General features: G+C 47.0%; 1 protein-coding gene across 3 annotated transcripts in view; it reads left to right on the top strand.

The window, feature by feature from the left end:
- Positions 1 to 24,362, top strand: part of LOC138677314 (calpain-5-like) — a 32,300-nt gene extending 7,938 nt beyond the window's left edge. For 2 of the 3 annotated variants that reach the window (XM_069767355.1, XM_069767356.1), the window contains exons 6-16: positions 960 to 1,153; positions 1,238 to 1,315; positions 1,991 to 2,186; positions 2,331 to 2,453; positions 2,539 to 2,735; positions 2,827 to 2,948; positions 3,019 to 3,152; positions 3,786 to 4,167; positions 4,608 to 4,949; positions 19,152 to 19,263; positions 22,351 to 24,362. In XM_069767355.1, the coding sequence (XP_069623456.1) occupies positions 960 to 1,153; positions 1,238 to 1,315; positions 1,991 to 2,186; positions 2,331 to 2,453; positions 2,539 to 2,735; positions 2,827 to 2,948; positions 3,019 to 3,152; positions 3,786 to 3,956 (1,215 nt within the window). In that variant the 3' untranslated portion in view covers positions 3,957 to 4,167; positions 4,608 to 4,949; positions 19,152 to 19,263; positions 22,351 to 24,362. The remainder of the gene's footprint in view (positions 1 to 959; positions 1,154 to 1,237; positions 1,316 to 1,990; positions 2,187 to 2,330; positions 2,454 to 2,538; positions 2,736 to 2,826; positions 2,949 to 3,018; positions 3,153 to 3,785; positions 4,168 to 4,607; positions 4,950 to 19,151; positions 19,264 to 22,350) is intronic. The other variant, XM_069767357.1, reaches the window with a different exon arrangement.
- Positions 24,363 to 27,500: the final 3,138 nt, after the last annotated feature.

The raw sequence follows: 27,500 nt of genomic DNA, 5'->3' as shown, positions 1-27,500 counted from the left end.
GCAAAATCAGTAATCTGTGATTATTGGAAAGGAGGGCCTCCTTACTTCCCGGCATTCCTTGGCTGTTCTTATGACTAGCCATGCTAGGGCACCATCATCATTGCGGTGTAACACACATATGACACTGTGCCAGATCTACTAATCAAAAGAGGAGTCAGAAATGCCAGGAGGTAATGAGATATGTGGGCATATCATTTAGCGGTCACAAATTACTGACCAGGCCGATGGACTGGAGTCCCTCCTATCATTTCTTCTGTCTCTTAGCATTTTAGGAGATGAAGATTACAGTCCCCAACATTGAGATTAAAATTGTCCAAGAATCTTACCAAATAGATGGAGATTTAGAACCTAGTAGGCATCTCTAGAAGCCATCATCCACATTTGATGAAAGTCAGCCCAACCTATTTATTTCAGCTGTCTTGACTATGCTTTTAGCGTTGTATAAGGATCTTCCACTTCCAAAATAAGGGTTTCATAGCTTGTTTAATCCTTTTGCACACCCTCTTCTTCCGTTTTTACCCTAGAGAACACATCAAGGCTTGGCTAAGTGTTTTGTGTATTAGGGAATCTGGAGAGAATACACTAGGTGTATAGGGGCAGCTCACGGCTTGGCCAAGAGCTAAGTTGTAGCATTAACGAGAGGTCCTAAAGAGCTAACCAGAATCAAACCATAGAGAATGTGGTAAGAATTGAGGAATCTAGAGAAGATAATGAAGTGTAAACTAGAATCAAACCATAGAGAATGTGGTAAGAATTAAGGGATATAGAGGACATAATGGAGCGTTGTAATGAATAGGACAAAATAAAGCTCGTAGAGATGGGATAAAATCGAGTCATGTAATTTTCAAATACCTGGGCAGAATATTGGTGATTCCAAAGTTTAGAAGCTGTTGAAATTTCACAAAGAGACACTACTTGATTGTTTCCATGCTGAAAAATGCAACTCCATTTCCATTCAGCCAAGTCCAAGTCAAGGTATTGAAGAGGTCCTTTCCAGCGGCCTCGTCACCGGTCATGCCTACAGCATTACAGCCATTAGGAATATTAACCTACAATCCGGACTGTTATCCCTCTTTCGGACACATAAATTACGACTTATTCGTCTGCGAAATCCATGGGGGAGCGGAGAGTGGACTGGAGCCTGGAGCGATAAGTAAGTGATGAACTTAGCTACTAAGGAAAGCTAGAAGCTGTATGTTTACGGCACTTTATTTGGACTGATACTCTGTTTTCGTAGGTCAGAAGAATGGAAGAAAGTGAGTCGAAGACAAAGAGAGGATCTCGGGGTCACTGTTGACGATGATGGAGAATTTTGGTAAAGAAGTTTTACTTTGGACCATAAGCTGGATATAGGAAAGGTTTGTAGGGCACATCCCTATATGTCCACCACTGCCTTGGGAACAATGAAAATCTTCACCACTCATCATTTCTCTCAGACTGGTTTAACAGCTCTGTTAATAATTTTAAAGGTGAACTGGTTGTCTGGAAGATATAAAGTAGCCTTCATCTTCACATGCATTCACCATCATTTTTCTTGTAGACCTGGCAGTCACTATTTGTATGACTTGTGTATACACAGCTCACCTCCTCGACCCCACCTCAGAAGTCAGGGATCATCTAATGACCATGTAGAAATCATATCCACATGAAAAGAGGTGAAGTCTTAAGACTTTTCTTTGGCTGTCCCTATAAATTCTGTAGACCCATTAAGAGGGTTGTCAGGATTTGGGCCCAACTCTTCTCTATGTGTTTGCAACAGAAAGTGAAGTGGGATCTAAGTTCTTGAGCTAGGAATGAGATTCCTACCAAATGTTTATCTCAGAGACCTCCACCAACCTTTATCTGGTCCTATGTAAAGAAATAAATGCAATTACTCCATAGTTCCAGGGTTTTGTGGTGATTCCGACTCATGGCCTGTTTTCTTATGCACATTTGAAGAGCGGTAATGCCACTAGTGCTAACATAAGTCATAATTCTTACTCTTTACTAGGATGTGTTGGGATGATTTCTGCTCTCATTTCACCGATATCACTCTCTGCCGAAGAGTCAACACTCACCTTCTAAGCACTCAAAAGACGTGGAAAGAAGAGTCAGTTTTCTCAGCTTGGAAGCAGCATCAGGATCCCTTGAAGGACAGGAGTGGTGGCTGCCCAAATAACAAGGCTACCTACCTACACAATCCACAGGTATATAAATGCATCATAATGAAAGAACAAGCTAGGTATTTGATGTTCATGTCAACACCATACAAAGCCCAATGCCTCAAAGCCTCTGGTAAAGCCTCCACAAGAAGCAGGCTGACCATTGTAAATAAGTCTCTTGTATTGCAGTTCTCCTTTGACGTCACGTTAGACCACGACAATGTTCTCATTTCCTTGGAGCAGGAGGACCAAAGAACTCAACGCACGGCAGGGGGTGGCGAAAATCTGCCCATTGGATTCTTTGTCTTCAAGGTGCCAACACTGAAATTCAAGATCATTCTTGTTCTCTTTCATACTCTACTGTTGTTGATCCTTCACTGTTCCCTTCTTTGGTCAGGTGGAGATGAATCGTAAATACCGTTTACACTGCACTCCTGCTAAAGTTACTTCTTCAACTTATATAAACTCTCGCAGTGTCTTGGTTCATACGGAGCTACAAAAAGGGCGCTATGTCATCCTACCGACAACTTTTCAACCAGGATTGAAAGGCTCCTTCTTTCTGCGACTGTATACAGACCGTGGCAGCCACCTAAGGTACAAAATTAGACAGCTATTTTCACTACTTGTGCCCCTCTTGGATGATTGTATGGAGTTAAATATGGAAAAACTGAATTCCTGTCCACAGGGAACTGACACAAGATGTTCCTCAGCCATCCTGTATGTCCTTCTTGGTGGGTACTCCGCGAGTGGTCACCTCTATCACAGTGCATGCAGCATCTGGAATATCTGTGCCAGGAGATAGCAGAGGTACAGTAATACTGCTGTACTGACCCTTTTAAGACTTTTTATAGGACCTGACTAATATTCTTTCTACTAGACCCCGCTTTCTATGCTACAGTTCATTGCGAGGGCAAAAAAGTGACCTCGAGGACAGTCAAGGGCCAAATTCCGGAGTTTGACCTGAAAGCGGTATTCTATCGTAAGCGTGAGAAAAAACCTCTTATTGTTCAGGTTGGTATAATGTAAATGTAATGTTTTATGTATTTTTTACTCACAGCCTACGTCCGTTCCTCAATATTCTCCGGGACATATCCAGATTGCCATGTGTGCAAGTAGGATCTCCTTGAGGAGGACTTGATAGTTCATGAATGTCAAGTTAGCCTTGTGGGCTATTTGTTTTTAAAAAAGACTGAAAGGGAAGCTATGGGAAAAGGGGGATCATTGGGGCTCAGTAGTGTATAGTTGTCTCATTAACTAGACCTTGACCTCTCCCCAACCTAAAATTCAATGTTTTCCACTGAATGACAGAAGAAAATTAGGTCAACTTGAAAAATAGCAGACCCAAGTTTGGTTGGGTTTGTCTTCCTCTATGTATTATTTTTGGTTCCGTTCTCTCACCTGGTTCTAGATTGCACATTCTAGATATCTCTATGATATTTGCAAGTGGACAATTACCGAGAGCAGCATTTTCGAGGTCAATAATGAAGAAGAAGACTATGTACCTACCAGGACAAAAATGTTTTGGCTCTTGTTTACCCATTAGTTTCTTCCCCTTCCTCTTCTAGGGCCCATTAGTATCCACGGTCGCTCTCTATATGATGTTAACAAACCAAGAACCTTTCCTAACGATGTGTTCAATTTCAGGTCTGGCTTTCTCGTTGGTCCAGGAATGTTCTATTGGGAAGTGTATCCATTCCTTGTGCCGTTGGAGAATCCAACCAGTCCTCAGTCCTGAGACTGCAGAGGAAAGATCTGACATCTGCTGGATACATCATGGTGGAGACGTCGAGCAGTTCTGACCTGACTGCTCTCTGACTCTTTCCATTCCTTCTTGTCTTTATCTCAGCTCTTTATTTTACCACATACATTCTGGTTGTAGCTTTCTCGTTCTCTCCCCCTCTTTCCTGTTTTGCAGTACTGTCGCTCAGCACTTCCTTTCTAGTTGTCAGTATCTCTCGTCTATTGCGTCTGAAGATGAAGAAACTGCTCCTGGTAGTCCTCTACTTTATAAGTGGAGCAGGGTCAGGTAAGAGATTTTTTTTTGTTTTTATGTCCTTGATCAGTCTGGTGGTAGAAGATCAAAAACCATAACTAGTCATGTCTTTCAGTGATGGTGGCCTTGTAGACATGTAGAGTCTTGGACCATACTGGAAGACATGTGGTTGGTTCAGGACCACCTTATGCTCTACTCATAGTGCACTAAAGGTTCAACACCGTCTAAAGGGGGCTTATGAGGGTATGTTGGTGTTCTATGAGGACAATAATACTAACGATGACCCCATGAAGGTTGGGGCCTAGTAGAGTTTTCACACAGTAAACAACATGCTTCACATAATGTAGGATTACACTTATAACCCCAAAATGTCAACAGAAAGAGACAAGCCCATAGAGTGAGCAAACGACCCACCACTGACTTCTAGAGATGGTGGACTAAAAATGATATTGTCTTCTCCATTTATTGACCAGCGCAAGAATCATCTCCTCTTCTGGATGTACAATTCACTCAAAGATCATCCGATTCCTACCTGGTCATATGCACCATTCAGGTACCTTCAGAAGAATGGGTGACCCAGGTGCATTGGAAAGAAGAGCACACCAACGGAACGTACAGTGTCATCGCCGTACTAAACCCTCACTGGGGAAATTACACCAAATCTCCTTATCAAGAGTTGGTGAGATTACACAAAAAGGATAGCAAAACCTACGAGATGGATGTAAAAGCCCTGAAGATGCACGTCTGCTGTGAGGTGGTAACATTCCCATACGGGAGTATTTACAAGAGCTGCATAACCGTGGAGGGAGACTCAGGTAAAACAGTGGTATCCTTAAAAGTTAGAGACAGATATAATGATAGTAAACTAATATTATAACACATGTCCAAAGGACATTACATGAATACGGCACCTATGGACAAGAATATAACTGCTATAATACTGCCTCTATGTACAAAAATATAACTGCTATAATACTGCTCCTATGTACAAGAATATAACTACTGTAATAATGCTCCTATGTACAAGAATATATCTACTATAATACTGCTCCTATGTACAGAATATAACTACTATAATACTGCCCCTATGTACAATAATATAACTACTATAATACTGCTCCTATGTACAAGAATATAACTACTATAATACTGCCCCTATGTACAGGAATATAACTACTATAATACTGCCTCCTATGCACAAGAATATAACTACTATAATAATGCTCCTATGTACAAGAATATAACTACTATAATACTGCCCCTATGTACAGGAATATAACTACTATAATAATGCTCCTATGTACAAGAATATAGCGACTATAATACTACTACTATGTACAAGAATATAACTACTATAATACTGCCCCTATGTACAAGAATATAACTACTATAATACTGTCCCTATTGACAAGAATATAACTACTATTATACTGCCCCTATGTACAAGAATATAACTACTATAGTACTGCCCCTATGTACAAGAATATAACTACTATAATATTGCCCCTATATGCAGGAATATAACTACTATAATACTGCTCCTATGTACAGAATATAACTACTATAATACTGCTCCTATGTACAAGAATATAACTACTATAATACTGTCCCTATTGACAAGAATATATCTACTATAATACTGCTCCTATGTACAAGAATATATCTACTATAATACTGCTCCTATGTACAAGAATATATCTACTATAATACTGCCCCCTATGTACAAGAATATAACTACTATAATACTGCCCCTATGTACAAGAATATAACTACTATAATACTGCCCCTATGTACAAGAATATAACTACTATAATACTGCTGCTATGTACAATTATATACAGGTGTTTCTCACAAAATTAGAATATCTTTAAAAAGTTAATTTCATTTCTTCAATAAAAAAATGTGAAACTCTATATTATATAGAGTCATTACAGACAGAGTGATCTATTTCACGTGTTTATTTCTGTTAATGTTGATGATTATGGCTTACAGCCAATGAAAACCCAAAAGCCATTATCTCTGTCATGGGGGTATTGGGTAGACTAAGGCTGGTTACCGGGCCTCTGCGTTATCCCACAGACTAGGGGAAACCCTGTCTGTCCCTCTCCCAGAATTTACACTGATGGTGTGCTTGTCTGGGCCGCTAGGCCTGGCCCTAACTCCTGTTTCAGCCCTATGCTGAAACCTCCACCCGCCACCCAGTGATAAGACCACACACCAATCCCTCACAGAAAGCACAGACAGGGAAAACTAAAAACGCACCACGCCGCAAGCACACAGGAAAATACGATAATGTGCACAGGGCAAAACAAATACAAATATAGGAAGGAGAAATATAACGACGGATCATACACCACCAGATACAATATCACTTCTCCAAGACCACCACTCCAGACCGGAATCACTAGGCACGAGGCACAAGTTATAATCGGTGACGCCCAAAGTCCAGCAAGACTATTTAAAGGCCATGGGCGTAACCCAACCTCCAACCCGATTACCAACTTAATGAACCCCGAGAAACCTGGATAAAGTCTAGCCGGCGCCACTGAGCGTATAGTGGACATAAATGGAATTACCACTGTCTGTTGGACACCCTAGTGTGAATAGCGTCCGACATGACAGTACCCCGCCTTCTACGAGGGACCCCAGGGCCCTCAAGACTTATAGGACCCAGCTTGTCCGGATGATGGCGGTGAAACATACTGACCCGCCGGTCCGCATGTATGTCCGAGGCTGGTACCCAGGACCTCTCCTCCGGCCCATAACCACGCCAGTGTACCAGATACTGTAATGTGCGATGCACTACTCGAGAGTCAACCACCTTGGAGACTTCAAATTCCAAATTGCCATCCACCAAGACTGGAGGTAGCATCGGCGCCGCGTCCACGGAACCCACCACCTTCTTTAACAGAGATCTGTGAAACACGTTGTGTATTTTATATACCGTAGGAAGCTCCAATCGGTAGGCTACCGGGTTGATGATGGCGGCGACCCTAAATGGACCAATAAACCTTGGACCCAATTTCAAAAATGGTTTTTGAGTTTTATGTTTTTTGTGGACAACCACACCCAGTCACCTACACTCAGGTCCGGACCTGGCACACGTCTGCTGTCAGCCACACGTTTGTACCTTGCACTCATGCTTAGCAAGCGCTGTTTCACTCTCCTCCAGACTGATGACAGTTGTGCTCCTAACTGGTCCTCCTCCAGAACACCAGCAGAGCCCCCCTGATGCAGAGTACAAAATTGAGGATGGTGCCCGTAAACACAAAAGAACGGGGACACCCCAGACGATTCCTAGCGGTAATTATATATGGCAAACTCAGCCAAAGGAAGGAACGTCGACCACTCCTCCTGGTTGTCAGAAACAAAGCAGCGTAAGTACTGCTCCAAATTTTGGTTCATACGCTCGGTCTGACCATTTGACTGAGGATGAAACGTCGAAGAATGCGACAACTTGATCCTTAACCGTAAGCAAAATGCCTTCCAAAATTTTGCCACAAACTGAGCACCCCTATCAGACACGATGTCAGACGGGACCCCATGAAGTCTGACCACCTCCTGCACAAATACCTGAGCCAGAGTCTTAGCATTAGGCAACGAAGGCAAGGACACAAAGTGCAACATCTTTGAGAACCGATCAACAACCACCAAAATGACCGTGTTCCCAGCTGAGGAGGGCAAATCTGTGATAAAATCCATGGAGATCTCTGTCCATGGTCTACTGGGTACCCCAAGAGGATGAAGTGTGCCCGCAGGACGGGAACGGGGTGTCTTAGCCCTAGCGCACGTGGTGCATGCTGACACATACGAGACCACGTCCTGTCGGATTTTAGGCCACCAAAATCGACGCGACACCAACTCCAAGGTACCCCTCACCCTCGGATGGCCGTCCAGAACAGCATCATGATGCTCACCCAACACCTTTAGGCGAAGATGGAGTGGTACAAATGATTTGTTAATGGGAAGCTCTAGTGGTACTTCCTCCTGAGCCTTGGCAATCTCAGCCTCAACCTCGGTCGTGAGAGCCAAGACCACTACACCCTTTTGGAGGATGGGTACCGGATCTTCCCGAGGTTCTCCCCCCGGAAAACACTTGGATAAGGCATCCGCCTTAGTGTTCTTAGACCCAGGACGGTAAGTAACAACAAAGTTGAAACGTGTGAAAAACAATGCCCAACGAGCCTGCCTGGGGGACAGACGCTTGGCTGACTCCAAATAAAGTAGATTTTTATGGTCAGTGAAAACTGTAACCTGGTGGACCGATCCCTCCAAGAAGTGACGCCATTCCTCAAAAGCCAACTTGATAGTTAACAACTCCCTGTTGCCGATATCGTAATTACGTTCGGCGGATGACAGCTTCTTGGAGAAGTAGGCGCATGGACGCAACTCGCCCAATGATGAGCCTTGTGACAGCACCACCACCACTCCAACCTCAGACGCATCGACTTCCACGGTAAACGGTTTCGATACGTCCGGTTGCACCAGAATGGGGGCCGAAGCAAAACTGTTCTTCAGAAATTCGAATGCGCGCACAGCAGCCTCCGGCCAGGCGGAGAAATTGCTACCCTTATTCGTCATGTCAGTAAGCGGTTTAGCAATGGTAGAAAAATCTTTGATAAATTTGCTATAATAATTAGAAAATCCAAGGAACCGCTGGAGTTCTTTTAGGTTATCAGGACGTTCCCAATGCACCACCGCTTGCACCTTAGCGGCGTCCATTTTAAACCCTGAAGCAGACACAATATAACCCAAGAAAGGCAACTCCTGAACCGAAAAAAAACACATTTCTCAAATTTTGCATAGAGCTTATTTTCTCTGAGTAGCTGTAACACCTGCCTCACATGCTCTAAATGAGTATCACAGTCGCATGAATAAATGAGAATGTCATCTAGGTACACAATAACGAATTTCCCCAGTACATGCGAGAACACATCATTTATGAAATGTTGGAATACAGCAGGCACGTTTGTCAACCCAAATGGCATCACCAAATTTTCAAAATGACCCTCAGGAGTATTAAAAGCTGTCTTCCACTCATCACCTTGACGGACTCTTATGAGGTTGTATGCCCCCTGAGGTCAAGCTTGGAAAACCACTTAGCACCAGCCACCTGGTTGAACAAATCAGGTATTAGTGGCATAGGGCAGGGGTCCCCAACTCCAGTCCTCAAGGCCCACCAACATGTCATGTTTTCAGGATTTCCTTAGTCTTGCCCAGGTGTTGTGAATTCTGTTGTTAAGCTCCCTCCTGTGGTCATGAATGGTACTTCGGCTGGTTCTGTCCATGGGCTTCCTCTGGTGGTTGTGAGTGGGGTTGCGGCTTCTGAGGTTCCTTCCACAGGTGACGAGGTTAATTCGTTAGCTGGCTGATCTATTTAACTCCACCTAGATCATTGCTCCATGCCACCTGTCAATGTTCCAGTATTGGTCTAGTTCTCTCCTGGATCGTTCTTGTGACCTGTCTTCCCAGCAGAAGCTAAGTTCCTGCTTGTTTTTCTCTGTTTGCTATTTTTTCTGTCCAGCTTGCTATTTTGATTTTTGTCTTGCTTGCTGGAAGCTCTGGGACGCAGAGGGAGCGCCTCGGCACCGTGAGTCGGTGCGGAGGGTCTTTTTGCTCCCTCTGTGTGGTCTTTTTGTAGTTTTTTGTGCTGACCGCAAAGTTACCTTTCCTATCCTCTGTCTGTTCAGTAAGTCGGGCCTCACTTTGCTAAATCTATTTCATCTCTGTGTTTGTTATTTTCATCTTAACTCACAGTCATTATATGTGGGGGGCTGCCTGTTCCTTTGGGGAATTTCTCTGAGGCAAGGTAGGCTTTATTTTTCTATCTCTAGGGCTAGCTAGTTCCTTAGGCTGTGACGAGTTGCATAGGGAGCGTCAGGAGCGCTCCACGGCTATTTCTAGTGTGTGTGATAGGATTAGGGATTGCTATCAGCAGAGTTCCCACGTCTCAGAGCTTGTCCTGTATTGTTAGTAACTATCAGGTCATTCCGTGTGCTCTTAACCACCAGGTCCATTATTGTCCTCACCACCAGGTCATAACAGTACAGGTGGCCAAAAGTACTAATGCATCTCAATAGAGGGATAAGAGAAGTTCTGAGACCATTTTTTTTTCTTTGCAGTGTGTTTTGTCTCTATTTTCCCCTTTACCTCTGGGTGGTTCAGGATACAGGTGTAGATATGGACATTCAAGGTCTGTTCTCTTGTATGGATAATCTCACTACAAGGGTACAAAACATTCAAGATTTTGTGGTTCAGAATCCGATGTTAGAGCCTAGGATTCCAATTCCTGATTTGTTTTTTTGGGGATAGATCTAAGATTCTGAATTTCAAAAATAATTGTAAATTGTTTCTTGCCTTGAAACCTCGCTCCTCAGGTGACCCTGTTCAACAAGTGAAAATCATTATTTCTTTGTTACGTGGCGACCCTCAAGACTGGGCATTTTCCCTTGCGCCAGGAGATCCGGCATTGTGTGATGTTGATGCGTTTTTTCTGGCGCTTGGATTGCTTTATGATGAACCAAATTCAGTGGATCAGGCAGAGAAAATCTTGCTGGCTCTGTGTCAGGGTCAGGATGAGGTAGAGATATATTGTCAGAAGTTTAGGAAGTGGTCTGTACTCACTCAGTGGAATGAATGTGCGCTGGCAGCAATTTTCAGAAAGGGTCTCTCTGAAGCCCTTAAGGATGTCATGGTGGGATTTCCCATGCCTGCTGGTCTGAATGAGTCTATGTCTTTGGCCATTCAGATCGATCGACGCTTGCGTGAGCGTAAAGTTGTGCACCATTTGGCGGTATTATCTGAGCATAGACCTGAGCCTATGCGATGTGATAGGACTTTGACCAGAGCTGAACGGCAGGAACACAGACGTCGGAATGGGCTATGTTTTTACTGTGGTGATTCCACTCATGCTATCTCCAATTGTCCTAAGCGCACTAAGCGTTTCGCTAGGTCTGCCACCATTGGTACGGTACAGTCGAAATTTCTTTTGTCCGTTACTCTGATTTGCTCTTTGTCATCCTATTCTGTTATGGCATTTGTGGATTCAGGCGCTGCCCTGAATTTGATGGACTTGGAGTTTGCCAGGCGCTGTGGTTTTTTCTTGGAGCCCTTGCAGTATCCTATTCCATTGAGAGGAATTGATGCTACGCCTTTGGCCAAGAATAAGCCCCAGTACTGGACCCAATTGACCATGTGCATGGCTCCTGCACATCAGGAGGATATTCGCTTTTTGGTGTTGCATAATCTGCATGATGTGGTCGTTTTGGGGTTGCCATGGCTACAGGTCCATAATCCAGTATTGGATTGGAAATCTATGTCTGTGTCCAGCTGGGGTTGTCAGGGGGTACATGGTGATGTTCCATTTTTGTCTATTTCGTCATCCACCCCTTCTGAAGTCCCGGAGTTTTTGTCGGATTACCGGGATGTATTTGATGAGCCCAAATCCAGTGCCCTACCTCCTCATAGGGATTGCGATTGTGCTATCAATTTGATTCCTGGTAGTAAGTTTCCTAAGGGCCGACTGTTCAATTTATCTGTGCCAGAACACGCCACTTTGCGGAGTTATATAAAGGAATCCTTGGAGAAGGGTCATATTCGCCCGTCATCGTCACCATTGGGAGCAGGGTTCTTTTTTGTGGCCAAGAAGGATGGTTCTTTGAGACCTTGTATTGATTACCGCCTTCTTAATAAGATCACAGTCAAATTTCAGTACCCTTTGCCGCTGCTGTCTGATTTATTTGCTCGGATTAAGGGGGCTAGTTGGTTCACCAAGATAGATCTTCGTGGTGCGTATAGTCTTGTGCGTATTAAACAGGGCGATGAATGGAAAACAGCATTTAATACGCCCGAGGGCCATTTTGAGTACCTGGTTATGCCATTCGGGCTTTCCAATGCTCCATCAGTATTTCAGTCCTTTATGCATGACATCTTCCAAGAGTACCTGGATAAATTCCTGATTGTATATTTGGATGATATTTTGGTCTTCTCGGATGATTGGGAGTCTCACGTGAAGCAGGTCAGAATGGTGTTCCAGGTCCTTCGTGCTAATTCTTTGTTTGTGAAGGGGTCTAAGTGTCTCTTTGGAGTTCAGAAGGTTTCATTTTTGGGTTTCATTTTTTCCCCTTCTACTATCGAGATGGACCCTGTTAAAGTCCAGGCCATTTATGAATGGACTCAGACGACATCTGTGAAGAGTCTGCAAAAGTTCCTGGGCTTTGCTAATTTCTATCGTCGCTTCATCAGTAATTTTTCTAGTGTTGCTAAACCGTTGACTGATTTGACCAAGAAGGGTGCTGATGTGGTCAATTGGTCTTCTGCGGCTGTGGAAGCTTTTCAGTAGTTGAAGCTTCGTTTTTCTTCTGCCCCTGTGTTGTGCCAGCCAGATGTTTCGCTCCCGTTTCAGGTCGAGGTTGATGCTTCTGAGATTGGAGCAGGAGCTGTTTTGTCGCAGAAAAGTTCTGATGGCTTGGTGATGAAACCATGTGCCTTCTTTTCTAGAAAGTTTTCGCCTGCTGAGCGCAATTATGATGTTGGCAATCGAGAGTTGTTGGCCATGAAGTGGGCATTCGAGGAGTGGCGTCATTGGCTTGAAGGAGCCAAGCATCGCGTGGTGGTCTTGACGGATCACAAGAACTTGACTTATCTCGAGTCTGCCAAACGGTTGAATCCTAGACAGGCTCGTTGGTCGCTATTTTTCTCCCGTTTTGATTTTGTGGTTTCGTACCTTCTGGGCTCTAAGAATGTGAAGGCTGATGCCCTGTCAAGGAGTTTTGTGCCCGACTCTCCGGGTGTTCCTGAGCCGGCGGGTATTCTCAAAGAGGGGGTAATTTTGTCTGCCATCTCCCCTGATTTGCGGCGGGTGCTGCAAAAGTTTCAGGCTGATAGACCTGACCGTTGCCCAGTGAAGAAACTGTTTGTCCCTGATAAATGGACTAGTAGAGTTATCTCTGAGGTTCATTTTTCGGTGTTGGCTGGTCATCCTGGAATCTTTGGTACCAGAGATTTGGTGGCTAGATCCTTTTGGTGGCCGTCTTTGTCACGGGATGTGCGTTCTTTTGTGCAGTCCTGTGGGACTTGTGCTCGGGCTAAGCCCTGCTGTTCTCGTGCCAGTGGGTTGCTTTTGCCCTTGCCGGTCCCGAAGAGGCCCTGGATGCATATTTCTATGGATTTTTTTTCGGATCTCCCTGTCTCTCAAAAGATGTCGGTCATTTGGGTGGTTTGTGATCGCTTCTCTAAGATGGTCCATTTGGTACCCTTGTCTAAATTGCCTTCCTCCTCTGATTTGGTGCCATTGTTTTTCCAGCATGTGGATCGTTTACATGGCATTCCGGAGAACATCGTTTCGGACAGAGGTTCCCAGTTTGTTTCGAGGTTTTGGCGATCCTTTTGTGCTAGGATGGGCATTGATTTGTCTTTTTCCTCAGCTTTCCATCCTCAGACAAATGGCCAAACCGAACGTACTAATCAGACTTTGGAAACATATCTGAGATGCTTTGTTTCTGCTGATCAGGATGATTGGGTGTCCTTCTTGCCTTTGGCTGAGTTCGCCCTTAATAATCGGGCCAGCTCGGCTACTTTGGTTTCGCCGTTTTTCTGCAATTCTGGTTTCCATCCTCGTTTCTCTTCAGGGCAGGTTGAGTCTTCGGACTGTCCTGGTGTAGATACTGTGGTGGATAGGTTGCAGCAGATTTGGACTCATGTGGTGGACAATTTGACATTGTCCCAGGAGAAGGCTCAATGTTTCGCTAACCGCCGGCGCTGTGTGGGTCCCCGACTTCGTGTTGGGGATTTGGTTTGGTTGTCATCTCGTTATGTTCCTATGAAAGTTTCCTCTCCTAAGTTTAAGCCTCGTTTCATTGGTCCGTATAAGATTTCTGAGGTTCTCAATCCTATGTCATTTCGTCTGACCCTTCCAGCTTCTTTTGCCATCCATAATGTATTCCATAGGTCTTTGTTGCGGAGATACGTGGCGCCTGTGGTTCCATCCGTTGATCCTCCTGCCCCGGTGTTGGTTGAGGGGGAGTTGGAGTATGTGGTGGAGAAGATTTTGGATTCTCGTATTTTGAGACGGAAACTCCAGTACCTGGTCAAGTGGAAGGGTTATGGTCAGGAAGATAATTCCTGGGTTTTTGCCTCTGATGTTCATGCTGCCGATCTGGTTCGTGCCTTTCATTTGGCTCGTCCTGGTCGGCCTGGGGGCTCTGGTGAGGGTTCGGTGACCCCTCCTCAAGGGGGGGTACTGTTGTGAATTCTGTTGTTAAGCTCCCTCCTGTGGTCATGAATGGTACTTCGGCTGGTTCTGTCCATGGGCTTCCTCTGGTGGTTGTGAGTGGGGTTGCGGCTTCTGAGGTTCCTTCCACAGGTGACAAGGTTAATTCGTTAGCTGGCTGATCTATTTAACTCCACCTAGATCATTGCTCCATGCCACCTGTCAATGTTCCAGTATTGGTCTAGTTCTCTCCTGGATCGTTCCTGTGACCTGTCTTCCCAGCAGAAGCTAAGTTCCTGCTTGTTTTTCTCTGTTTGCTATTTTTTCTGTCCAGCTTGCTATTTTGATTTTTGTCTTGCTTGCTGGAAGCTCTGGGACGCAGAGGGAGCGCCTCCGCACCGTGAGTCGGTGCGGAGGGTCTTTTTGCTCCCTCTGCGTGGTCTTTTTGTAGTTTTTTGTGCTGACCGCAAAGTTACCTTTCCTATCCTCTGTCTGTTCAGTAAGTCGGGCCTCACTTTGCTAAATCTATTTCATCTATGTGTTTGTTATTTTCATCTTAACTCACAGTCATTATATGTGGGGGCTGCCTGTTCCTTTGGGGAATTTCTCTGAGGCAAGGTAGGCTTTATTTTTCTATCTCTAGGGCTAGCTAGTTCCATATGCTGTGACGAGGCGCCTAGGGAGCGTCAGGAGCACTCCACGGCTATTTCTAGTGTGTGTGATAGGATTAGGGATTGCGGTCAGCAGAGTTCCCACGTCTCAGAGCTTGTCCTGTATTGTTAGTAACTATCAGGTCATTCCGTGTGCTCTTAACCACCAGGTCCATTATTGTCCTCACCACCAGGTCATAACACCCAGGTAATAATTGCATCACCTGTGCAATGCAAAGGAAATCCTGAAAACATGACCTGTTGGTGGGCCTTGAGGACTGGAGTTGGGGACCTCTGGCATAGGGTATGGATCACGAACCATAATCTGGTTTAACTCCCTAAAATCCAGACACGGGCGTAGTATGCCATCTTTCTTCTTAACGAAGAACCCTGCTGCCACTGGCGAGGATGAAGGCCTGATGTGCCCTTTGCTCAAACTTTCAGCAATGTAGTCCTTTAGGGCTTGCCTCTCAGGACCAGAGATGTTAAACATCCTAGCTTTCGGCAACTTGGCCCTTGGTTTAAACCTAATAGTACAGTCATAGGGTCGATGTGGCAATTCAGAGCAACCCGTCTCTTGCGCCCCCTGACGCAAACGGCGATCAATGCGGACAACAAGACTCATAGCAGGCTCTAGAGAAGCAGGAGTCTCATACATAAGGAGGGCTTGTTTAACCCTTCTCGAAACCCCATGTACAAATTGACTCCGCAGCGCAGGGTCATTCCACTGTGTGTCCACCGCCCAGCGGCAAAATTCAGAACAGTAATCCTCCGCCATTCGCTCCCCCTGGCGGAGAGCGCGTATTTTAGACTATGCTAGAGCCAGTCTGTCAGGATCATCATAAATGAGTCCAAGAGCAGAAAAAAAAATCTCCACTGAGTTAAATGCAGCTGAATCAGATGGTAATGAAAACGCCCATGCTTGGGGGTCTCCGTTCAGTAATGACAATACCAGGCCCACACGCTGAGCCTTATTACCTGAGGAAACCGGGCGCATATGAAAATACAATTTGCAAGCTTCACGAAAAACAACAAATTTACTGCGTTCCCCAGCAAACCTCTCAGGTAAAGGGATTTTTGGCTCTGCGACTTTACTTGCAGTTTCAGCTTGCACATTAGATACTACAAGACCTTGTTGCTGAACTGCCCCCTTCAACTCAGTGACCTGTTAGGACAGCGCCTCCAACTGGCGGGTTATGGAAGTCATGCGATCCATGGCATCCAAAATTTATTTAGGCCGATTATAATGTCACGGGGGTATTGGGTAGACTAAAGCTGATTACCCGGGCCCCTGCGTTATCCCTCAGACTAGGGGAAACCCTGTCTGTCCCTCTCCCAGAATTTACACTGATGGTGTGCTTGTCTGGGCCGCCAGGCCTGACCCTGACTCCTGTTTCAGCCCTATGCTGAAACCACCACCCGCCACCCAGTGAAGAGACCACACACCAATCCCCCACAGAAAGTACAGACAGAGAAAACTAAAAACTTACCACGCCGCAGACGCACAGGAAAACACTATAATGTGCACAGGGCAAAACAAATACAAATATAGGAAGGAGAAATATAACAACGGATCATACATCACGAGATACGATATTACTTTTCCAAGACCACCACTCCAGACCGGAATCACTAGGCACAAGCTATAATCGGCGACGCCCAAAGTCCAGCAAGACTATTTAAAGGCCATGGGCGTAACCCAACCTCCAACCCGATTACCAACTAAATTAACCCCGAGAAACCTGGATAAAGTCTAGCCAGCGCCCCTGAGCGTATAGTCGACGTAAATGGAATTACCGCTGTCTGTCGGACGCCTGTTGTGAATTCTGTTTTCGAACTCCCTCTTGTGGTCATGAATGGTACTTCGGCGAGTTCTGTCCATGGACTCCCTCTGGTGGCTGTGAGTGGAGCTGCTGCTTCTGAGGTTCCTTCCACAGGTTACGTAGTTTATTCTTTGGCTGGCTGTTCTATTTAACTCCACTCAGATCGTTACTCCATGCCAGCTGTCAATGTTCTTGTACTGGTTCAGTTCGCTCTTGGATCTTTCTGGTGACTTGTCTACTCCAGCAGAAGCTAAGTCCCTGCTGGCTAATTATTTGTTCATTGTTTCCTTATCCAGTTGGCTATCATGATTTTTTCTTGCTAGCTGGAAGCTCTGGGATGCAGAGTGGCACCTCCGCACCGTGAGTCGGTGCTGAGGTCTTTTTGCACACTCTGCGTGGTTTTTTGTAGTTTTTTGTGCTGACCGCAAAGATACCTTTTCTATCCTCAGTCTGTTTAGTAAGTATGGCCTCCCTTTGCTGAAACCTGTTTAATCTCTGTGTTTGTGACTTTCATCTTAACTCACAGTCAATATATGTGGGGGGCTGCCTTTTCCTTTGGGGAATTTCTCTGAGGCAAGGTAGGCTTTATTTTCTATCTCTAGGGCTAGTTAGCTCTTTGGCTGTGAAGAGGCATCTAGGGAGTGTCAGGAACGCTCCACGGCTATTTCTAGTTGTGTGACAGGATTAGGGGTTGCGGTCAGCAGAGCTCCCACTTCCCAAAGCTTGTCCTGTGTGAGTTTAACCATCTGGTCGTTCCAGGTGCTCTTAACCACCAGGTCCATAACAGACGCCCTAGTGTGAATAGCGTCCGACATGACAATCTCAGTAAATTAGAATAATTACAATAAACACCTGCACTGGCTTCCTAAGCATGTATAAAGGTCTCTTAGTCTGTTTCAGTAGCTCCACAATCATGGGGAAGACTGCTGACCTGACAGATGTCCAGAAGGCAGTCACTGACACACTCCACTAGGAGGGTAAGCCACAAAAGGTCATGTCCTAAAGAAGCCGGCTGTTCACACAGTGCTGTATCCAAGCATATTAATGGAAAGTTGTGTGGAAGGAAAGAGTGTGGTAGAAAAAGGTGCACAAGCAACCGGGATAACCGCTGCCTTGAAAGGATTCTTAAGAAAAAGCCATTCAAAAATTTGGGTGAGAATCACAAGGAGTGGACTGCTGCTGGAGTCATTGCTTCACCACACACAGACGTATCCAGGACATGGCCTACAAGTGTCACATTCCTTGTGTCAGGCCACTCATGACCAATAGACAACGCCAGAAGGGTCTAACCTGGGCCAAGGAGAAGAAGAAGAACTGGACTGTTCTCGGTGGCCCAAGGTGTTTTCAGATTAAAGTAAATTTTGCATTTTGTTTGGAAATCAAGGACCCAGAGTCTGGAGCAGTGGTCCCCACCTCCAGGCCTCGAGGGCCGCCAACAGTGCAGGTTTTCAGGATTTCCTTAGTATTGCACAGGGGTTGGAATCATCACCTGTGCAGATGATCACATTACCACCGATGCAATACTAAAGAAATCCTGAAAACCTGCACTGTTGGCGGCCCTTGAGGCCTGGAGTTGGGGACCCCTGGTCTGGAGGAAGAGTGGAGAGGCCACAATCCAAGCTGCTGGAGGTCTAGTGTGAAGTCTCCACAATCAGTGACGCTTTGGTGTCATCTGCTGGTGTAGGTCCACTGTGTTTTATCAAGACCAAAGTCAGTGCAGCCGTCTACCAGGAAATGTTAGAGCACTTCATGCTTCCCTCAGCTGACAAGCTTTTTGGAGCTGGAAATGTCAGTCTCCAGCAGGACTTGGCCCCTGTCCACACTGCCAAAAGTACCAATACCTGGTTTACAAACAACAGTATCACTGTGCCTGACTGGCAGCAAACGTGCCTGACCTTAACCCCATTCTCTATGGGATATTGTCAAGAGGAAGATGAGACACCAGACCCAACAATACAGACGAGCTGAAGGCTGCTGTCAAAGCAACCTGGGCTTCCATAACACCTCAGGAGTGCCACAGGCTGATCGCCTCCATGCCACGCCGCATTGATGCAGTAATTGATTTCAGTAGGCCAATATTTCGGATTAAATGACTTTTGGATTTTCATTGGCTGTAATCATCAACATTAACAGAAATAGACACGTGAAACAGATCACTATCACTTTATAGAATATATGAGTTTCACTTTTTGTATTTTAGAACTGAAGTAAATGAACTTTTTGATGATATTCTAATTTACTGAGAAGCACCCTTAACTTTACAGATATAAATATGAAGCTGTTGATATATTTTGCTATATAATTGATCATACTCATTATCTATTCTTTCCCCAGATGTGAACACGTTCCGGTATGCCGTCCTGGGGACATTATTGGTGGGAGGATTTTTTGCTTTCGGTTCTTTTGTCCTCATTTGTCATATCTGTTGGATAAGGAAGGTTTCCCGGTAAGGTCTTGTGATGCTACTCACGGTTTATGACTTTTTGTCTTTTTTTTTATTATTGAAGTGTTGATGTTGATGTTCCTCGAGGTGAAAATGGGAGAGTTATTGTTGTTCCTTTTTTTTAGATATAATAATACGTTTGTGTCAGGGTGCAAGACATGTGTATAGTATTATTTTTACGAGGAAATGGCCGATTAGATTTTTACTACCTTGTGGGTGGGGGATGGACTTTCTGTACTTTGGAATTACCACACCAAGAAGTAAAAGTCGTGAAAATCACTGGATGGAGACATTTCTGATCTGCAAATGGTGGAAAAATGAACAGAGCATTTTCAGAACATCTCAATTTTCCAACTAGTGACGTCCCAGATGTGTTCGATGGGAGCACATCGGGGACGTCATTGATCGGTGATTACACAGAAGCTGCCAGCAGCGGATCTTGATGATTTGTATATTCAGCGGCAGAACCTTCCTCAGACGACCATTAATAACCTCAGTGATAGCAGCCGAGGCTGGAAGTGCACGTAACTCAGACGTCAGACTGAAAAAATCCAAATGTTTTGATAATGTAGTTTCCTTTTTTATCATTTGCAGATCAGTCTCCATCCTTATAATTCTTGGTGGGGTAATTAAATACAATGTTGAGAATTTAAGTTATATGGCAGTAAAACAGTTTATATTTCACATATTCAATGTTTGCAGATATCTCCATGCGTAGACGGTACTGCTGCATTTTGCTCTTGAATTTGCTTATTTTTTTGCTTTTTGCTGTAAATCTCACACAAAAACGGTTATGCATTGTATTTGTTATGTTTATTACTTGTTATTTTTTTTAAACTTTTTTTGTGTAACTATTTTATTACTCTAACTCTAACCTTAGAGATTCACACTTACCCTATCTCTTGCACTAACCTTAGCACTTGCCCTAAGCGTGACACTCTGCTTAAACCTAGCACTTGCTAGAACTTGTCCTAAACCTAGCACTTGCTGTAACCCTAGCACTCGCCCTGACCCTAGCACTCATCCTAACCCTGGCACTCACAGTGACCCTAGCACTCGCCCTAGCACTATCACTCGCCATAACGCACTCTATGTAACCCTAGCACTCGCCCTAACCCTGGCACTCGTCCTGACCCTAGCACTCATCCTAACCCTGGCACTCGTCCTGACCCTAGCACTCATCCTAACCCTGGCACTCATCCTGACCCTAGCACTCATCCTAACCCTGGCACTCGTCCTGACCCTAGCACTCATCCTAACCCTGGCACTCACAGTGACCCTAGCACTCACCTGTCAGGGTTCATGGGGAAGATAGCTTTATCATCCCCACCACTCACACCAATTTGTCATTTATCTATATCCCACGTTCCGGTTTGGAACTTGCAGCTTTCTGGCCCCCCCTTACCCTCAGGTCAGTCAGGGTACTGCACCTAGGGTAGTTAGTTGCCAGAAAGGCTGCTTGCTATGTACTGGCTATTGAGCACGCTGCAGCGAGGGCGATATAACTACTCCCACTCAGGCGGGAACAATAATTATCAACGCCTGCGATCGCCACAAAGCCTCCCAATTGCACAGGACAAATTCTGCTCCGATTTTTCAAGTATTAACGGATCAGGAGCCAACCCAAATCAGTAGCGTAATTCACTTCAGAGGACGTGACAGTACGTTATAGAACAAGGAGAGACAAGCTAGTACTTTTATATTTTACTCCAAAAAAGGTAGGCAGTGCTTACAGAGGTATAAAAAGATATTAGGAGACAAATCATATTTACAATACAATTACAAATAAAATGGGATTGAAATTGAAAAGAACACTTACAGGTCATTATGTCATTGCATCATCATGGCTGGTCGTGTGCTGAGGAGGAGGGGCTACATATAGATGCATATCACACACCTGTACAGCAGCTAGACCCCGGACGAAAGACACGTGAACACTGCCTGCTCCACTACTTATTTCCTAGCCTAAAACCAAAGGCACTCCCCCTGTGGTTACCTTACTTAGAGGCTGAAACCTCCCCTTTACTTAGCATTATGAAAACCATTTTTATGCCTAGCTCGCTGTATGAATCTCGTATACGAAAAACACGATGATCAGAATGTGCCCCACATCATGAGGATTCTTTTAAGTGTAAACACGGAGTAATTACCTAAACCATTTATGGAGAAATTCACGCTTTGCACTCGTTGCGTTTAGCTGCTAGCGGTTTCAGTGAGATATAGATCTATTGAGGGACATCCGGAATATATCATTCTTATATCTCTAGCCTGGATCGGTGCCCATATTAACAGAACAATAGACGCTCATGGTTTCCACACTAGTTTCAATCAGTACCAGGTGGGAGGGGGAATGAGTAGTTTCGGGAGACTGGTCTGCCCGCAGCATAGAACCATATAAACTCTTGTGGCTGGAGTGAAATGAGGGGTTTTGGATTCACACACACAAGCAGCAGGCAGAGTGAGAAGGGGGGTCGGGATTGGCCAACAGCGTGTGTCTGCCATGGAACCTTCTGGAACTAAACTCACAATATGACATCTTTACATTATTGTGACATCGCCCTAACCCTATCACTCTGCATAACCCCAGTACTCTATGTAACCCTAGCACTCATTGTAACCCTAGCACTCGCCCTGACCCTAGCACTCCTCCTATCCCTGGCACTCGCCTTGACCCTAGCACTCATCCTAACCCTGGCAATCGCCGTGACCCTAGAACTCGACGTGACCCTAGCACTCGCTCTAAGCCTAGCACTCGCTCTAAGCCTAGCACTTCCCCTAACACTATCTCTTGCTCTAACCTTAGTACTTGCCCTAAAACTAGTTATGGTTAGAAAACTGCAAAAAGATAAAATTAGCTAATGAAGATAATATTGCATCTTTTGCAGTACACACGAGTCGATACTGACTTCATTCATTACTTGCTCAGCTTTCTTATTTCAGGCGCTGGCTTTGCAGAGTGCAGCAGCCAATGACAAACTCATCTTGACTGCTGGGCTCTGCATATTAGATGTTGAAGCTCCAGGCTTTGTATAATGCTTCTGTACTGTTACTATGTGGGTGCCTTGGCTAACCTATGTTATATTTCCATAGTAGAAACTTCAATTTACGAAGTACAAGACATCAAGTGTTGACTAGAAGTGACGGATCCCAAGTGCCCTACAGAAGAACTTCACCCTCCATGAACCTCGCATATGAGCCTCCTCACGATACCGATCTACAAGATGACACTCCACCACGCTCCAGGGCTCATATCCTGCTATCGCATGAGGATCTACCACCAAGAAACCCTACTCTGAACAGTCACTGGGCTTCTGAAGACCTTTCTCCAAGAAATCCTTCATTTTGTAATGTCACACCTCTGAGGCACCATGCCATACATGAAGCCTTACCCAACCCGCACCAAGTCTATAGTAATATTCAATATCGTAACAAGCAATACACAAAAGTACAACATGTCAAAAGCTTGCAGATTGAACCAACCATAAACCAACATCACGCTGAGGTGTTCTCATATAAAGGTACAGACTCTTCGTCATCCATACCACATTACCAGGCAAATTCATGCCCTTGGTTATTCAAGGCTACATCTTTTTCCACAGAAGATACTACTCTACATCCATCCAGATTAAATAATCCAAGGACACCAGAATCTCCCTTCTCGACCATCAATCCCATGTACCATAGTGGGGCGGGTTGGGCTTCACATCTTAACAATCCCCCTCCAAAGTATGAAGCCTCCATGAACTTTTGAAAAACTATCATTTTATAGGAATTTTGTACATACTCATAATATTGACTTTGAAATGTCATCTGGTGCCCCCGGACCAAGGATAAAGGCTAAATGATAGATACTGTTTGGGAGCAATTATATTCTATTTATGACCATTCTCCAGACTTCCAAATGTTATTGAGCTTGGAAATGAGCACCTTACCTCTATGCTTCTGTTACTCCGCACACCTGAGCATTGGATTACTTAAAGGACTCATGCACTGGCCAAGGACAGATTTTGGTCAGAATCATTAATGAGAATGCTCAAGTAAGAAGATCCTGCATCGAGAGTGTTCAGCCAAATGAATATGTTCTACTGAGAGTGCTCAACCAAAAGGAGATCCGCCACTGAGCGTGTTCAACTAAGAGAAGATCCTCAACTGAGACTACTCAACCAAAAAAGGATTATCAACTGAGAGTGCTCAACCAAGAGAAGATCCTCAACTAAGAGTGGAGTGCACAACCAAGAGAAGATCCTCAACTGAGACTACTCAACCAAAAAAGGATTCTCAACAGAGTTCTCAACCAAGAGAAGATCCTCAACTGAGAGTGCTCAACCCCCCAAAAATCTCAAATGAGAGTTCTCAACCAAGACAAGATCCTCAACTGAGAGTGGACTGCTCAACCAAGAGAAGATCCTCAACTGAGAGTGGAGTACTCAACCAAGAGAAGATCCTCAACTGAGACTACTCAACCAAAAAAAGATTCTCAACTGAGAGTTCTCAACCAAGAAAAAATCCTCAACTGAGAGTGCTCAACCCAAAAAAAATTCTCAACTGAGAGTTCTCAACCAAGAGAAGATCCTCAACTGAGAGTGGAGTGCTCAACCAAGAGAAGATCCTCAACTGAGATTATTCAACCAAAAAAAGATTCTCAACTAAGAGTGCATAACCATGAGAAGATCATCCACTGAGAGTGCTCACCCAAGAGAAGACCATCCATTGAAAGGAAATTCCAGTATGGTGTGTAACATGGGGTTTATGTGGATGGGTGACACCAGTAGAACTCCACGCTCCAATGTAGATTCATTAGAATCATTACCATTTAGTGGAAGGACTGGTTGCCAGTATCAATACAGACCACTATCGGCACCCTTTAACCCTGATGCCAGGGTGATGAGATGCCACCTAATGATTGAACATGAAATGTTCAATAAGTGTTATGGAAGGTTCAGATGTCGAGGATACGTGGGTGCGACCAGCTGGGAGCTTATTGGTTTTCTCAGCTCGGGTCTGATCATGATGGATTGTGGTACCAGTTGCATTTACAAATGTTACAGACCCTCGTTACATTCACTTCTATTCTCATTGTTCTAATAAAATTGTAAAAATAATGTAACCAAAGTCTGAAATATTTTGGGGGGTGTCAACTAGAATATATGGATGACAAAAGCATGGAAAGGGACAGGTCTTATTATTGGGGGAAATTAATGGAGACAGTGGGAGATCTTGAATAGATAGAAGTCTTTACATTGAGGGAGGGAGCCCCTAACAGTATCATCGTCAGGCCTGTACTGTACTACCTGCGGCGTTGTGTAAGATGCCAGCGCTCGGAGAAAGGCAAGTGTTGTGCTCTCTAACCCAGAAATAATGTTCCCCTGTGTGTGCCAGACAAATATGGACTAATAAGGACCCCTTTTAGAAAGCTTTTATGCCCACTTAGAGCCCCTAATAAAAACTGTTCATACCATTCTAGTGTCGACTCAAAAATTAATAATGTGCCCCCCCCCCCCAGTAAAAGATAAATACTCGTCTGACCTGAGCAATCAAGTCTTCTACTCGCCCGCACAAAAAGTGTCCCAGCACAGGGAGCAGTAAAAGGGACATAATTGTGCCGCTTTCACCGCAATCTTGACGTTTTGCAGTCTATAGACCTACAGCAGTCTGCCCCCTACAGGACGGAGAGCGTCCCGCACCCTACAGGACGGAGAGCGGCCCGCACCCTACAGGAGAGAGAGCGGCCCGCCCCCTACAGGACGGAGAGCGTCCCGCACCCTACAGGACGGAGAGCGGCCCGCACCCTACAGGAGAGAGAGCGGCCCGCCCCCTACAGGAGAGAGAGGAGCCCGCCCCCTACAGGAGAGAGAGCGGCCCGCCCCCTACAGGAGAGAGAGGAGCCCGCCCCCTACAGGAGAGAGAGCGGCCCGCCCCCTACAGGAGAGAGAGCGGCCCGCCCCCTACAGGAGAGAGAGGAGCCCGCCCCCTACAGGAGAGAGAGCGGCCCGCACCCTACAGGAGAGAGAGGAGCCTGCCCCCTACAGGACGGAAAGTGGCCCGCACCCTACAGGAGAGAGAGCAGCCCGCACCCTACAGGAGGGAGAGCGGCCTGCCCCCTACAGGACGGAGAGCGGCCTGCACCCTATAGGACGGAGAGCGGCCTGCACCCTACAGGACGGAGAGCGGCCCGCACCCTACAGGAGAGAGAGCGGCCCGCCCCCTACAGGACGGAGAGCGGCCCGCCCCCTACAGGAGAGAGAGCAGCCGCCCCCTACAGGAGAGAGAGCAGCCCGCCCCCTACAGGAGAGAGAGCAGCCCGCCCCCTACAGGAGAGAGAGCAGCCCGCCCCCTACAGGAGAGAGAGCAGCCCGCCCCCTACAGGAGAGAGAGCAGCCCGCCCCCTACAGGAGAGAGAGCAGCCCGCCCCCTACAGGAGAGAGAGCAGCCCGCCCCCTACAGGAGAGAGAGCGGCCCGCCCCCTACAGGACAGAGAGCGGCCCGCTCCCTACAGGAGAGAGAGCAGCCCGCCCCCTACAGGAGAGAGAGCAGCCCGCCCCCTACAGGACAGAGAGCAGCCCGCCCCCTACAGGAGAGAGAGCGGCCCGCCCCCTACAGGATGGAGAGCGGCCCGCCCCCTACAGGATGGAGAGCGGCCCGCCCCCTACAGGAGAGAGAGCAGCCCGCCCCCTACAGGAGAGAGAGCAGCCCGCCCCCTACAGGAGAGAGAGCAGCCCGCCCCCTACAGGAGAGAGAGCAGCCTGCCCCCTACAGGAGAGAGAGCAGCCCGCCCCCTACAGGAGAGAGAGCAGCCTGCCCCCTACAGGAGAGAGAGCAGCCCGCCCCCTACAGGATGGAGAGCGGCCCGCCCCCTACAGGACGGAGAGCAGCCCGCCCCCTACAGGAGAGAGAGCAGCCCGCCCCCTACAGGAGAGAGAGCAGCCTGCCCCCTACAGGAGAGAGAGCAGCCCGCCCCCTACAGGATGGAGAGCGGCCTGCCCCCTACAGGAGAGAGAGCAGCCTGCCCCCTACAGGATGGAGAGCGGCCTGCCTCCTACAGGAGAGAGAGCAGCCTGCCCCCTACAGGATGGAGAGCGGCCCGCCCCCTACAGGATGGAGAGCAGCCTGCCCCCTACAGGAGAGAGAGCAGCCCGCCCCCTACAGGAGAGAGAGCAGCCTGCCCCCTACAGGAGAGAGAGCAGCCCGCCCCCTACAGGATGGAGAGCGGCCCGCCCCCTACAGGAGAGAGAGCAGCCCGCCCCCTACAGGATGGAGAGCGGCCCGCCCCCTACAGGATGGAGAGCGGCCCGCCCCCTACAGGAGGGAGAGCAGCCTGCCCCCTACAGGATGGAGAGCGGCCCGCCCCCTACAGGAGAGAGAGCAGCCCGCCCCCTACAGGATGGAGAGCGGCCCGCCCCCTACAGGAGAGAGAGCAGCCCGCCCCCTACAGGATGGGGAGCGGCCCGCCCCCTACAGGATGGAGAGCGGCCCGCCCCCTACAGGATGGAGAGTGGCCCGCCCCCTACAGGAGGGAGAGCCGCCCGCCCCCTACAGGAGGGAGAGCAGCCCGCCCCCTACAGGAGAGAGAGCAGCCTGCCCCCTACAGGAGAGAGAGCAGCCCGCCCCCTACAGGATGGAGAGCGGCCTGCCCCCTACAGGAGAGAGAGCAGCCTGCCCCCTACAGGATGGAGAGCGGCCTGCCCCCTACAGGAGAGAGAGGAGCCTGCCCCCTACAGGAGAGAGAGCAGCCCGCCCCCTACAGGAGAGAGAGCAGCCTGCCCCCTACAGGAGAGAGAGCAGCCTGCCCCCTACAGGATGGAGAGCGGCCTGCCCCCTACAGGACGGAGAGCAGCCCGCCCCCTACAGGAGAGAGAGCAGCCCGCCCCCTACAGGAGAGAGAGCAGCCTGCCCCCTACAGGAGAGAGAGCAGCCCGCCCCCTACAGGATGGAGAGCGGCCTGCCCCCTACAGGAGAGAGAGCAGCCTGCCCCCTACAGGATGGAGAGCGGCCTGCCCCCTACAGGAGAGAGAGTAGCCTGCCCCCTACAGGAGAGAGAGCAGCCCGCCCCCTACAGGAGAGAGAGCAGCCCGCCCCCTACAGGAGAGAGAGCAGCCCGCCCCCTACAGGAGAGAGAGCAGCCTGCCCCCTACAGGAGAGAGAGCAGCCTGCCCCCTACAGGAGAGAGAGCAGCCCGCCCCCTACAGGAGAGAGAGCAGCCTGCCCCCTACAGGAGAGAGAGCAGCCCGCCCCCTACAGGA

Source organism: Ranitomeya imitator, chromosome 4 (assembly GCF_032444005.1).
Source record: "Ranitomeya imitator isolate aRanImi1 chromosome 4, aRanImi1.pri, whole genome shotgun sequence".
In the NCBI taxonomy this organism is placed as follows: Eukaryota; Metazoa; Chordata; class Amphibia; order Anura; family Dendrobatidae; genus Ranitomeya; species Ranitomeya imitator.
The sequence above is the reverse complement of the archived record's forward strand: the minus strand, read 5'-3'. Positions and strand labels throughout refer to the sequence as shown.